A 14497-nucleotide genomic window follows, 5' to 3' on the forward strand; every position below is an offset into this window, starting at 1 on the left:
TGTTAGAAAAACTTGCTAGTAATGGACTTCATTACTATTATTGAGAATTGCTTCAGTTTTCAGATAAAAGTTGTGCATTTTTACCATGCTGGTCTCTCAAGGCAGTGATTGTAGACAGCTGTTGAATTTGGAGAAGTTGAGTGATAAATATCCCTGAACATCATGAACCTCAAAGAAAAGCCAAGGAGTCCTCAGATTTTATAGCAGGGTTTTTCCTTTACTTATGGTTGCAGTGCACAGAGTCTTCAATAAAAGATTGAGTGATGAACAGAAATGTTTCCAACACATCCTTTCCCTTTCTTGGTGGCTGTTAAAATGTGTGTGTTTGCCTGTTAGTTCAGGAGACTCACAGTGGTGCAGAACAGTTGACAAACTGGTTCTGCACGATAAAAAATGTCCTTATGCCTGTCAGCTGTGCCCATTTCACTTCTCCCACAAGCCTGGTCCCAGCACAAAGGTGACCATGATTTTCATGTGCACTTGCACAGCTCCTGCTGTTTCATTTCCAGGTGCATGCACCACAAATGAGTATCAGAGCACTCTGTGCTTCCTTGGTACTTCTGTGCTCTGGGCACTTTGTCTGCTCCTAAAGGTCACAACCCATTTATAGGCACAAATTCTGGAATCTTACAAATCTTACAGAAGTGATTGTGTATTGAATCTGTATCATAAATGTCCCTATATGTACAGATCACTTGACCTTTCAGGGGAGTTTTTAATTAGGGTCAGCAGGGAAAGTTTTTCATCTTACTTAGTTGTTTATGGAAGGGCTCTTCCTTTTAAATTGGGTCTCTGTAAGTCAGTTGCACTTCTATCAATTATGTTTAAGGTCTTTTATATAGTTGCATAAGTAATCATGTGTTTAAGGTAAATGCTGTTAAATGTAAATTATTACTATGCATGGCATTTAAGGATGAAATATTACCAAAAAATTGTAGGTATTTTTACCTGGCTTTCTGGCCAAAGGGTCCTGACACATGGCTGACAGTAACAAGGTGGGGCCCAGAGCTGCTGCAGCAGACTCTGCACTGCTGGCCATGTGAAGGGGCATTAGCCTAACCTGCAGAGCTGCAAACAGAGCAGGCTCAGCTGCTGAGTGGCTGGTTGTTGTTTGTGAAGTATAATCTGCATTGATTCTTCATGCATGTGGATAGGCCTTAAATTAACAGTCATAATGCTTCGTTTTGTGTATCTGGAGTTTAGGCCTTAAATTAACAGTCATGATGATTCATTTTGTGTATCTGGAGTTTAGTCTTTGAAACCTTAGCCTGGGTTTGGTTTTGTGTGGCAGTGAAAATTTTATCATTTACTTCTGAAAGAATCAATTGACATTGTTTATTGTCATTGTTTAGCCTTCAAAAGATACAAGTTTTTGCTGTGTTTGCCATGAGTATAATTCTAGAAGCCTTGTATATTTTTAAATAGCTAAACCTGAATCATCTACCCAAAAGATTCCCAAGTTTATAATAAACTCATTTTGTGGAGGGTTGAAAGAAAACTGTGTTTTGAAAATAGAGCTGCTGCCTGAAATAGTACACTGTGGTTAAGGCCAAACTTGCTCATATTTTTGGTTAGTCAATTCCAAAGCAGGACCTGTGAGCATTTAAAACAGGTTGTCTCAAAAAAAAGTAGTTATAAATATAATACACAGAAGATGTGACATGTGAGGATGTGATGGCATAGTGAAGCTTTTTTCCAAGCCTTCTGTAAAGCCTAATGTACCCTGCTATCTGCTACTAAACTAAATTTTTCATGAAGCACAGAAAAATATTCTATCCAAGGTTACTAAGAATGGAAGGTAAATGTAATGTAGGCTTAACCCTGAATCTGAATAGCCCTGAATGAAACCATGTTGGCTTTATCAGGTTTGGTGTTTTTCAATGTGCCTCTGTCTGTTCTGTCCCACAGCCTCTGACTATGGATTGTTCTTGTCAGATGATGACCCTCGGAAAGGGATCTGGCTGGAGGCTGGGAGGACCCTGGATTACTACATGCTGAGAAATGGGGTATGCTGCAAGTCTCTTGCTTCCTGCATCACCGTGTTCTTAGAAATCTTGTATCCTAAACAGCAAGAAGAATGTGCAGCATTTGGAGGGCTGGGGGGGTCTGAGTCTGTTCCTGAACTTGACCCGGTCCTCTTCCTTGCTGTGCCTCAGAGATCAGTTTTTTCCTGCACTCAGATTGTGATCATGAGCAATGTGGTCAGTAGTGTCTTCAGAGAATGATTAACAGAAGGTTGAAAAATAACTTTGGTTATATCCTTTATATTTGACATGACCTTGTGTTAGAGGTGGTTTCTTGTGTGCTGGAGGTGGTGAGGTCACACTGGCTCCTGTTCTGGCCAGCTTGCTGCAGCCACAGCATTGCAGTCCTTTGGAAATGCTGGACTAGATTGCACAGCACAAGGGTACTTTGGTCTATCCTGCCCTGACTAGGTCTTGCCACTCAGAACAATCCTTGAAAAATGACATTGGCAGATCTAAAAGCAGTCACTGCTCAAGTTTATTAAATGAGTACCTTTGCCTATAGTGTAACAAAGGAAAAATCCAGCTTGGAGGGTGGGGAGGGAATCCTGTTTTAGGCATCTAAGGTAGTGCTTTGGCTTGTGGTGGCTTCCAGAAGCATTTACAAACAGTTGTGTTTACTTCCTAGGATATATTGGAGTACAAAAAGAAACAGAGACCTCAGAAAATACGTATGTTGGATGGTTCAGTGAAAACAGTCATGGTGGATGATTCTAAAACAGTGGGTGAATTGCTGGTTACCATTTGCAGCAGGATAGGTAAGGTTTTGGGACCCACATGCTTAAGAATTTGTTCTTCTGTCATATTTCAGTTTTAATTGTTAGGATGTTATGTGGCTTGAAATCGGTATACATGTGAAAAATTTAAATTTGTTTTAAGTTACTACTTACCAAACACTTTCTTGAAACCTGTTGTCCAGGTTTTATCAAAGTCTGTAGAGAGTCAGCTGTATCCTTAGACTTCAGGATTTAGCAGTTGAAGGCACAAAGTTATCCAACAGTACAGGTACCAATTTTTTGTTGTACATTACATTTATGTACTCTTTCTTGCTATGAGATAAAGGTTTAGAACTGAATTTATATTCAGTGTTAATTGGATAAAAGAGGGACATTGCTGACCTTGAAATGTACTCAAGCTTAGGAGTGTGTGTTGTTATGATTGAGTTGATCACAGGGTTGTATCATTTGTATAAATACACACAGAAGGCATGCAGTGCAGCTGGTCAAAAATGTGTGATGGTGCTTATAGTCTGTCTCAATACTTAGCTAAATAGACATTTTTTAAAACAAATTTGTATTTAATACATGTACTATAAGTATGCATCCAACATGGATTGATTTAAGTCTTAAAACTGCTTAAATCTCATTTAGAGTTCAAGCAGCCTTAATTTGATTTATATTACTTTACTTGGAAAGGGAATAATCTATTTCAGCTTTGAGGTTTTGTTGGATTCTAATGTGCTGTAACTAATTTACCTCAAAAATTAGTTTGATTTATTTTCATGAATGTGGTCATGTAGGTGAGCATTTAATTTGCTGTCTGGTGTAACATAAACATGCTTTCCTAAACAGTACAGAAAAATCAAACAGAACAAAGAAATTGGAACAATTTAGCATATATGCTAAATATTTTGAACTGATTTTTCATTCAGTTTCATGTAAAATTCACAGGAAGAGTTGAGTCATAACACTTTAAACAAAAAAATCATGAATTTCACATGGCTTCTGTTCCTCACTTGGCTCTGCCACATTTCTTTTACATCACGGGCAAGCTGAAATTACTCCGTCCTCAGGAAGCAATTGTAGGCATCCATGAATGGAAATTTACTATGGCCTGTCCCCATTTTTGAATTTACAGTTGTTTTACATTCCATCATGTTTTTAAACTGGCAGCTTCTCTTGGGTAGGCACCAGAAAAAAAATACCTTATACTCAATACCTTTCTGAAAGTGGCAAATGCAACATATGACAAAGAACTCATGTATTGCAAAGGTGAGGTCAGATATTGGATTTATTTATAATTCCAGGAATAACAAATTATGAGGAATATTCATTAATCCAGGAGAGCATCGAAGAGAAGAAAGAGGAGAGTACAGGAACACTTAAGAAAGACAGGACCCTGTTACGTGATGAAAGAAAAATGGAAAAACTCAAGGCAAAGCTTCATACAGATGATGATTGTGAGTATTGTGTTCCAGGGTAATTCTTGGATTAATATCTGTCCACAGTATGATGCAAAGAAGCCCTGCAGTGGCCATTCAGTGTGTTTCAGTTGGTTCCTGGCTGTGTTTTGCATCCCTTTTTTGTGTAGTGCTGTCTGCAATTGAGTATTTTTTAAATTGAGTGAATGGGTAAGTTTGAGAGTTAGCAGGTGTTTTGAGGTGCATTGTGGTATGTGTTCGGTAAGGCTATTCCAGCTTCAGTGTGAAGGGTTGTTTTTGTCCCTTCATTGAAGTTGGATATTTAATAATTGATGCCTACTGAAAGCCATCAAAAGGTAGTTTTGTGTTTGAAGGTGTAAGTTTTAACTGTAAGTGAAATTTGCCGAAGAATTAAGACAGTCTTTGATTTGGTTTGTGTGCTAAGTCACTATAACTGTGTTTTCTGTTCTACTGTAAGACACTAAGGTTAACTGTAAGTGGCAGGAAGGTGTTTTAAAATTGTGTTCAGGGATAAGAAAGGTAAACAGAATCGTGTTTTAGAGGTAAAATGTGGCACACTTATTTTGTTGTGAAGCTTTAAAGATACAAATTTACTAGTAACATGTTACTGTAGTTGTTTCTTCAATAATAACAATGTTTATGTTATAGTATATCCTTGTTTCTCAGCAGCACTGTTTTACAGTTCTCATTTGTAGCAAAGCTTCAACACTCATGCCTAGCACTAGGAATGAAAGTAACATTTCTTGTGGAGTTTCCTCCCACAGTGGAAATGCCGTTTATCCCATGAGTGTGACAAGGGCTGTGACACTGCAGCAGTGTGGGTTTAACAGTGTCCCTGGCTGTGCCTCTGTTGGACTGGCTGGATCCCAGTTCCCCCACAGTGGAAAAGCCCATTATCCTGTGGGTTTGACAAGGGCTGTGACACTGTGGCAGTGTGGATTTTACAGTGTGTGTGGCTGTGCTGCTGTTGCAGTGAACTGGCTGGATCCCAGTTCCCCCACAGTGGAAATGCCCATTATCCCATGAATTTCACAAGGGCTGTGTGGGTTTCACAGTGTCCCTGGCTGTGCCTCTGTTGAACTGGCTGGATCCCAGTTCCCCACAGTGGAAATGCCCATGATGCCATGAGTTTCACAGTGTCCCTGGCTGTGCCTGTGTTGCAGTGAACTGGCTGGATCACAGCCGCACCTTCCGCGAGCAAGGCGTGGATGAGAACGAAACGCTGCTCTTGAGACGAAAGTTCTTCTATTCAGACCAGAATGTAGATTCAAGAGATCCTGTCCAGCTTAATTTGCTCTATGTTCAGGTACAGTGCTTTCTACCTTGTCTGAGGAAACCCCCATGGAGGTTAATTAGAAAAATACACTGCTCAAATACTCCACCTTCTAGAATTCCGGATGTGCTTTAGTTTTGCTCTTCTGTCTAGCCCTCCAAAAACACATGATAGTACAGGGGCTTTGCTGGTTTTTTTAATCCAATGCTTTGAACCTAGTAATGGACACTGAGCCAAAAATCCACTGGCTTTCATGTCCTACTTCCTTAAAATGATACTTGTCTTTAGTCCCAAGTTGCTCTTTTTAGTTCTTCTCTCTCTTCTCTTCTCTGGATGGTGCTCTGTGTCATGTGGAACCTCAGGCCAGTGTTGTGAACAGCTTTTCTGTTTCTCTTCTGCCTGATCAGTGAGAGAGCTTTTTCTGCCCAGACAGCACACAAGGCAGGCAGGCTTTCCATCAGAAGGGACCATGTCATGTAACACAGTAGGATTCCATCTGGAGAAGTTTCCTAAACTCCCAGAGGGACTGTGCATAGCTCAGCTAAGCCAGGAGCTTTATGCAGAAGATAGTATTTAACTGAAGGTGCTGTTGCAGTTGCCTGCAATTCAGTCTGAAAAAAGAAAGTAGGCTTTAAATTCTTTGTTAAAGTTTTGGGGTTTTTTTCAAAGAAAAAAATTGAAAGTTTGATAAAATGTGCTATTGTTATACTTGATGTTGCTATAAATTGCATTTTTAAAATCTGAGGCAAAAGGTAAGGCTGTTCTATTGCTTGTAGAAGAGCTGTACCTTTTTGAAGTATTTTAGAAGACTGTCCCACTGAGCTGTCTCCTGCCACTGAAATATTTAATTCAGGCTGGTGTGACAGTATGTGTTGATAATGCTTTGTCATTGCTTTGTCTATGGGTAGGTGAGTCTTCTACTGCCAGAGCTATAAAATCTGTCATCTTCAATGACCACCAAATTTACACAGAAGGAAGAAAAATGCTGTGGGCCTGTCCTATGGCCATATCTGTAACAGTAATTTTGTTTTTACCTTATAACTATGGAGATCTCTTTCCCTCCTGTATGAGGCAGTGGGATGGAGGCTTTTCAATGTGTGTATTTGCACACACGTGCATCTCTACATGTGTGTACATACACAGAAGTGTCTGTGCAGGTTGTATTTTATTTACACATATACACAGGAAATGGCTGTCAAATTCTCTTTTTGATCAAAGCTGATACAATCATAGCTTCAGTAAGTCTCCATACATACTCACCATGAAATAATCTAGCCCTTTGTTTTACTAGTCACATACACATGCAGAATGGATTAACAAAGACATTCAGAAGGAAAAGGGTGTGTTGCTGGCTGTATTGGAGCTTTCAAGGAACTGGAGATGGGTTCAGCTGTTTGGGTGTGTCTGACACATCTTTGTTTGTCCCCTCTAGGCTCGTGATGACATTCTGAATGGCTCCCATCCTGTCTCCTTTGAGAAGGCTTGTGAATTCGGAGGCTTTCAAGCACAGATCCAGTTTGGACCTCATGTAGAACACAAACATAAACCTGGATTTTTAGAGTAAACACTTCTAACTTCTAACTTTGGGTGACCTCAAGTGTAACTAATGTTGAGTTGTCACAGATTAAGCACATTTTATTACTCCAAGCAGAGGTAATCAGATTCAGTGTATTTTCAATAGCAAATCTCCCAGTGAAAGGAGCTTTATTGCACAAATCAGCAGCCTCAGCTGATGAGGGGACCTTTGGCAGTGGCTTATCAGACAGCACCAATAAGGACACTGGCTCCTCCCAGAGTGCCAGTTAAATACACTTAGTACCAGGAAAGTACACGAGTGGGAAGGAGTTTTGTCATTTGAATAAAGTGAATACTCCTGTGTGTGGAAATTAAATTTCCCAAACTTTTTAGTGGCAATAACCACTTGGTCAGATTCAGCCTCTCGTGGTGTTGTATGAATGGAATTCTAGACCTGTGCTCTTTGTTTCAGGCATGGACACAAGTCCTGCTCACAAGTGGCTCATCCTTTCATCTTTATTGTAATATTTAATTTACTGCTATCAGGAGGGCAAGTTAAGTTTGACTAAAATGTAGATGTCCCGTTTTTCTACTGATTTGGATGTTCTGATTGCTTTACCTGCAGTAGAATTAACCAAGGGCTGAAGTTTGAGGAAGGCAATGTAGGAAGGTGCAAGAGAGCTATTTACTGCCCAGTCCATCAAGCCTTGCCTACATGAGGCTCATAAATCCCTTAACTGGAGGCACACAACAATGGGTGTGTATTTAGTTTCTGTCCTGTTCCACTGGCAGTGCTCAGTGCTGCCTCAGGCTCCCTTTGTGAGCCTCTGTGGGGTTTATGGTGTCTCAGGGAAGCCCTCTGAGGTGGTGCCTTGCTGTGGAATGGGCAGTGCTGCAGCTCTGGTTGTCTGAAACACTTCACTTCTGAAGCCTATTCCTGGAGCAGCAGTTCAGTTATGCAGATAAACATCTTTCAGTTCCAATTAATGATCAGCTTTTCCTGTCTGTGTGCTCCTGGTTGGCCCATGAATCTTTTCTATTAGAGCTACTGATGTCTAAGAATTACAGGGGCCCAGTGTAAGAGCTTCAGTGTACTCCTGGTTTTTATTTCCTAGAACTGTGGCCAGTTACACAACAATCTTTCTCTGGGATTTGTCCATTGTCTGCTTATTCTTCCCTTCTCTCTCCACTCACTGAGGAGTATTCCTGCAGCAAACCATTGGGTATTATGTCATGATAAGCTCATGCTGTGTCATGGTAATGATTTCAAGAGTTAGATGTTCCCTGAAATAGTTGCTTTTAATTTTTAAAGCAGTAATTTCCCACAAGCTTAACCTGTGGCTTTTGCAAACTGCTGAACAGCATTCAGTTGCTTAAATTTTTTAGGATTTTCTAATGCACTGCTTGGTTTTTTCAGTGGAAAGTTTCTTTCTCTTTTCTTTTTTTTAAGCTCCCATGTAATAGTGAGTGTGTTTTATGGTGTACTGAAGCTGCTTTGTATGCAAGAACTACTTGTACTTTGCATGCAGTCCTGGATAGTTTGGAGCCCATCATGGAACAGTCATCACTCATATAATGTGCATTATGTTTTTTAATCCTAATAGAGATGAAAGGTATTAATAATGGAACAATCTGTTAGAAAAATAATGTTAGTCCAGTGGAAACCATTTTGAACCAGAATTCCAAAATTCAGAACCTTCTTATATTGAGTAGGGCATTTTTCTCTGCTCTTGTTTTATTTTCATTTAGGCCTTTGATTATATTTGAACCAAACTTGGCAGGTAACCAAGTGTAATTGCTCTCTGTCCTGGTGTTTAATCAGTTTCATAAAATTAAGCATTTCTTATTTGGAGGTAATTCAGTTTTTTCCTCTGTAGATGAACTTGCTCCAGAACTGTAAGTCCCTGGTCATTGTCTCCTAATTTGAAATGCACATGTTTATGATTTAGTGGTGATGTCTTTACTTTACATAGCCATCATGGCAGCCTTGTTGTGAAACCTCATGTTTTTGTTTTGTGAGTCTAAGTGAGCCAAGTGATCCTGGCTCACTGTGAACAATATAGAGAAAAGTGTAGTTAAATGCTCATTGTTTTTTCTGAAGATGCATCTCTCATCCTTTCAGAAAAAAAACCTTCATTTTTTTTAAACTTTCGTCCAACTATTTTCTACTATTTAATGCATAAACATGCTTTTCAAGTAAGAAAGTAGTTTTCTTTTATATAAACTATATGCTGTAGCTCAGTATGTGAAATACATTGGAGAAGGATCCAGTCACTCACTACTGAAACCTTAAGATGCTACAGGTTCCCTTAAGGAGAATCCGTCAGCTTGTACAAAAAATAGAACAGAACAGTACTAGTATGTAATGATATTGTTTGGAAACAGCTTAGTTTAGTTGCCTGTCTACAATATGTTTGTGTAGAGACACCTTTTGTATCTTTTTTTGTCGTTGCTAAAATATTCTTGGCACAGATGAAGATTTTTTTCTGCATCTTGCTAAGACGTTGGTATTGGTTCTTGGAATTCCCTTGAAGCTCATGCCAAAGTAAATTGTGGAAGCATTAAACTGTCAATTTAAAAGAAGTCCTCCTTTGTGGTACAGATCTAGTTTTGCATGGCACCTACAGAGGCTGCCCTGGGGCTGAATTTGCTGAGAGAATATCTAATAAAGAGCTCCCACTGCTCCTGTGCAGGTAGGAAAGGAGCACCTCAAGCTGCACACCTCCATTCTGGGCAAGCACACTGAAAAACAGATAACTGCACATGATGAGTGAGCTTGCTGCTGAGCTCAGTTCTTCAGTCTAACCTGGTTTGCTGAATGAAGCTGTGTTTTTCAAGAACACACTTGTGCTAATGAGAAACAATCCAAGTGTTGGCACTTATGTAACTTTTTAAGGAACTAGAAGATGAAACTCAGTGTAAACCAAGTGAAATCAACCCTGCTTGCTATTAGCTGGGTTTTGTTTTTTTCTGAGTTCAATGTACACTTTTTAATATGTGTAATTTAAGGGATTGAAGAAAGCTAAATGATATTTCCATTGTTTTTGCTAGCTCCATTAAAAAGCTGCAAAATAAAGTGAAACTATGTCTGTAAAGAAAATACCTGGATTATAGGTAGAATTAAATAATTTCAGTCTGTTCACAGGGGCATTTCACTCTTTCAGATGAGGTGATCACTTGCCTCTTGATTTAAAAGTAGTGGAAGGTGATAGAAGGAAAAAACTTCCAATCCAATTGCCACCCACATGTGCAGGGATATTACAATTGCTGTTAGTGGACAAAGCACAAAGTTGTTTTCTTAACCCTTGCTGCTTATGGAGCTCCAAATAATGCTTGCTTTACAAGGTTTTTTAAAGTGTTATATTAATTAAAAATTAAGTAGGCAAGCTTAAAAAGGTAATGGTTCTGATAGTTTTTCTGTATGCAGATAGCTGAGAAAATTAGCTCATAAAAGATGATTATTTAGAGGGTATTGATAGCTAAAATTTATTTGTTCATATAAATCGATTTCCAGAATGAAACTTTGTTTAATTCAGGTTTGAGTTTGTTGTTTTCTTTATTTGCCTTAGAGTTGAATTTAACTAAACTGGTTTGAACCTGTGAAATTCTGTATAAAACCACCAGTTATTTCATAATAGATACACCAGCTTTTTAAGATAATAAACTGTATTCAGTTCTTATCTAGAGTTTTAATTTGGCTCTTCAGCCTTCCCTACCCACGATGTGTCTTTGTAAATAAGTCCCCAAGAAGAGATTTCTTTATCATGGATAAGTGAGATGTAGCTATGAGAACATCAGAAGAAAGATTAGCAAGGACAGTTGTTCTTACTTTGTTTCATAATATGGAAAAGACAAAATGTGTGATCTCAGTACAGAGTAGTATTTTTGAAGCACAAAATCCTAATTTAGTATTTTGATCTATTTTTTGATTCTCTGAAATGGCAGTCTTTTGTGTTTGAAAACACAAACAAAAAACCCAACAAAAACACCTTCAAGACATAAAAACAAAGCAACTCCCACAGAACAGCTGAGCAATATTTTGCCAATCTTGTTTAAAACAATCCATCCTTCTCCAATGTCTAACTTTGTATCCTAGTAGGTAGTCTGGCCTTCAGTGTTAAGTGTTGCTTGTTCACTGAATAAATCAGAATAAGGAGGACATTCTCCAGTCATACTTTTTCTATGATTCTTAATAGTCCAAAGTAGGGGGAATCCTTAGAGACTAATTATTTAAACTGTGCAAGTTTCTTCAGGTGGAAAATGACCTGCTGAATATATGACATGGTTTCATCAGAGTAGAATATTCCAGATAGGAAGGGACAGTCCAGAACAGTTATTTGTTAAAGGATGATGCTGATATGCCCTTGGGTTAGGGTGAAATCTGGCTGAGATCAAGAGTTATTTTATTGTACAGCAAGGAGGGGCAGATGAGGTGTTGAAGGATTCCTTCTGGCTGAACTCTGCCAGGGAGGCTGAACTTGTTTGATTTAATCCCTGTTCTGAGAGCCTTGCAACCTGAGTGCTGCAGAAATTAAAACTGCTTCTTTTCTTACTTTGGGACAACACAAAATAACACAAACTGGTATTAAGTGTCCACTTAAATGAGTGTCTGGTTTTTCAGTACAGTATTAGTGCTCTGACACTTCTTGGATGACAGGGAAAGGACTTGTTCCCACACATCAGTAAATCAAAGTGCTGCTGTAGAGTAACCCAGAGCTGGCTCAAGCCTCCATGTCCCTTGTCCCAGATCACACTAAGTGTAGTTACATTTAGATATGAAACCTCTGAGCTGCTGAGAGACATCCTATAATTTAAAATTGGAAAGTGTCCCAGCTGTTGTTTATTTTTGATGAATTTTCAAAACATCAAAAGGTGACTACATGGGGCAGCATCTCAAGTGGTAAGGCAACCACTTGCTCTTGCTCTGCTCGGTTTTGTTTTGTTGTGCAAGTATTTAACACCCACATCAGGAAGCCTGGGGGACCTGGTGCCAGTGAAGATGTATGGAAAGCATCCCTCCTCCAGGAGCAGCCATTAACTTTGGAACTTCTGTTTTGTTTTTCCCCTAGCCTGAAAGAATTCCTGCCTAAAGAATATACCAAACAAAGAGGGGCTGAAAAGAGAATATTTCAGGTAATTGTGAGGCTGAAAAAAACTACTATAGTTTCACTACCTTTATAAGAAAAATCTGAAATTCCCAGGTGTAGTCTTTGTATATATACAAAGAACTTTGAACTATATAGCTCTCAGAAAATGAAGTATCAAGTATTTGACAGCTTTTATTTTATTTCTTCAGCAGGTTTATTGTCCTGATAATTTATTCTTTACTGATGGTTATCCAATGCAGAGAGCAAAAATTAAGTATTTTTAAGATCTTTTTGTCAGTTGCATTGAAATATAAAGATGAATATTTGTATTACAATAGACACGTGTTTAGGAAAGCCAGTTTTAATTTCATGCCTCATTCAAACATGAGCCTCAATTCTGCTTGTTAATGCTTCAGTTCAGTAGTGTGTGTGGGAATCCCCCCATTTTAAAGGACTGGAGCAGTTAAGTACAAATGGTAACATGTGCTGGTATTGTTAGAAGTGGTCTCAATCTGAGTTCTGTAGATGGACCAGGTGACTGCCCACTGAAATACAAGTTTGGCAATACAATGGAAGTTGGAAAATTCTCAGGTCAGCAGGTGAGATGGACTCTTGTGGCTTCTGGAAGGGCACACCAGAGATCTGTGGTCCCAGCCAGGGAGACAAGTTCAAGGGCAGGAACAGGTCACATCCTTTCTTTTGTCTGCCACACTCCCAGCTGAAGAATCCTATAAATCAGTGAGTCTGTTCTACCTTGAGTTTTCAGTACTTCCTTGTGATGAGTGTGTCTGACACTTTCTGTGCACCTTTAGGGGGTGCAGTGACATTGCAGTTTGAGCAAAAACCAGATTCATTCACTTCTGAGTATCACAGCCAGGCTTTTCGGAGCATGGGATTTTTGCCCATGTCAGACATGACCTAGGAGTAGTTTCACTCTTTATGTGCTTTAGTGCATGGCCCAGAGGCTCATCAGTGAGGGCACTGATCTGGGCAAGGAATAGACAAGGTAGCAAATGTGAGCTGTCTTTTTGAAAGAAACTCAGCTGTTTCCCAAGCCACGAAGTTCTGGAGCTTGGCAGGTGCTCCATTTGTGCTCCTTGTTCTTTGGGGATCCTGGTTGTGCTCTCTGCTGAAGCTGACAGATGGGAGCAGCCTGTGTTCTTGGGATGCAGGAGGTTTTTGGAGTTGCATTCCCCTCCCAGTGCTGTCCCTTGGAAGCTCCCACGCTGCTGAGGTGGGAACAAGTGGAATCGGAAGGCGTTTCCCATGTTCCTGCTGCTCCCCCTGCTGCCATCAGTCAGCACCAAAGAGGTGCAGCCGGCAGTTCAGAGGCACGTGAGGGGAGGATGGGGGGATATGGGCAATCCCACACACAGGATTTGAATAGGGAGACATTGGGATGTGGATTTCAGCACAGTGGTCTGGATAGGAGAGCAGATGCTACTTAAATTTAATAAATTTAAATACATAAGATGGGTACGTGTCATTACTCACACATAGTCATCAATCTACTAATGACCAAATTGTTTAAATAATAAATGGAGACTGAGTTACAAGACACACTTAGTTAAGTATTTCAGGCCACACTATTCAGAAAAATAATTTTTTGTTCCTCAGCTGTAGAGATATTTTCCTGATATTTTCCTGATGGAAAAAAAATTTAGATAATGCTCCAACTGGCAAAAAAGGCCCATTGGAAGTGCCTGCAAGACATGAGAAATTGTCTCAAGTACAAAGTGTGAGGCTGTCATGAGTCAGAAGTTTTGGGTAGAAAGCAGAAATAAAGAATCTATTTCTGGGAGGAAAAAAAAGGGTGCAGGTACACTTAAATGATGTTTAAAAGCTGAGTGAAGAGGCATTAATTGTATGAAACCTAATGATGTCAAGCAGCAGGAATACCTAGAATGTTAAACTGTGTCAGAAGGGGTTTAATGTGCATGGTCTGAGGCACAGATTGAACGGTTGATGGTCAAAGAGGAGTGTTCTGTTTGCCAAGGTTAGTTATTTTCTCTCATGTGAGGCATTATGTGATAGTTTTGCTAGCATTTCTACCCAGTATTTTTTTTCAAATATTCTAATTGTGATGATTGTGAACTAAGCATCATGAAATAGATAAAAGCTGTACCCTTTTCCTGTTTATTTCTAGAAAGCTTTGGTTCTGCCTAATTGATACTGAATTCTCTTGCAGGAGCACAAGAACTGTGGTGAGATGACAGAAATAGAGGCCAAAGTGAAGTACGTGAAGCTGGCGCGGTCCCTGCGCACCTACGGGGTCTCCTTTTTCCTTGTTAAGGTAACACAGCTCTTGCTGGGACCATCCTGGGCCCTTGGTTATGGATTATCTCAGGTCCCTCTCTAAGCTAAGGTTTGCTACCTCAACCACTGAGATATTCCAGTTTCCTGGAGGAGTGAGAACAGGGCTTGTGTGGGATTCACA

The 14497-nt window shown here is 39.6% G+C and overlaps 1 protein-coding gene across 5 annotated transcripts in view; it reads left to right on the plus strand.

The window, feature by feature from the left end:
• TLN2 (talin 2) overlaps window positions 1–14497 on the plus strand; it is a 142050-nt gene that overhangs the window by 56175 nt on the left and 71378 nt on the right. For 4 of the 5 annotated variants that reach the window (XM_030955643.1, XM_030955642.1, XM_030955644.1 and 1 more), the window contains 7 exons: window positions 1909–2006; window positions 2653–2782; window positions 4051–4203; window positions 5349–5491; window positions 6891–7018; window positions 12043–12106; window positions 14249–14353. In XM_030955643.1, the coding sequence (XP_030811503.1) occupies window positions 1909–2006; window positions 2653–2782; window positions 4051–4203; window positions 5349–5491; window positions 6891–7018; window positions 12043–12106; window positions 14249–14353 (821 nt within the window). The remainder of the gene's footprint in view (window positions 1–1908; window positions 2007–2652; window positions 2783–4050; window positions 4204–5348; window positions 5492–6890; window positions 7019–12042; window positions 12107–14248; window positions 14354–14497) is intronic. The other variant, XM_030955646.1, reaches the window with a different exon arrangement.

The sequence above is a fragment of the Camarhynchus parvulus genome, chromosome 10 (genome assembly GCF_901933205.1).
Source record: "Camarhynchus parvulus chromosome 10, STF_HiC, whole genome shotgun sequence".
NCBI classification, from domain to species: domain Eukaryota; kingdom Metazoa; phylum Chordata; class Aves; order Passeriformes; family Thraupidae; genus Camarhynchus; species Camarhynchus parvulus.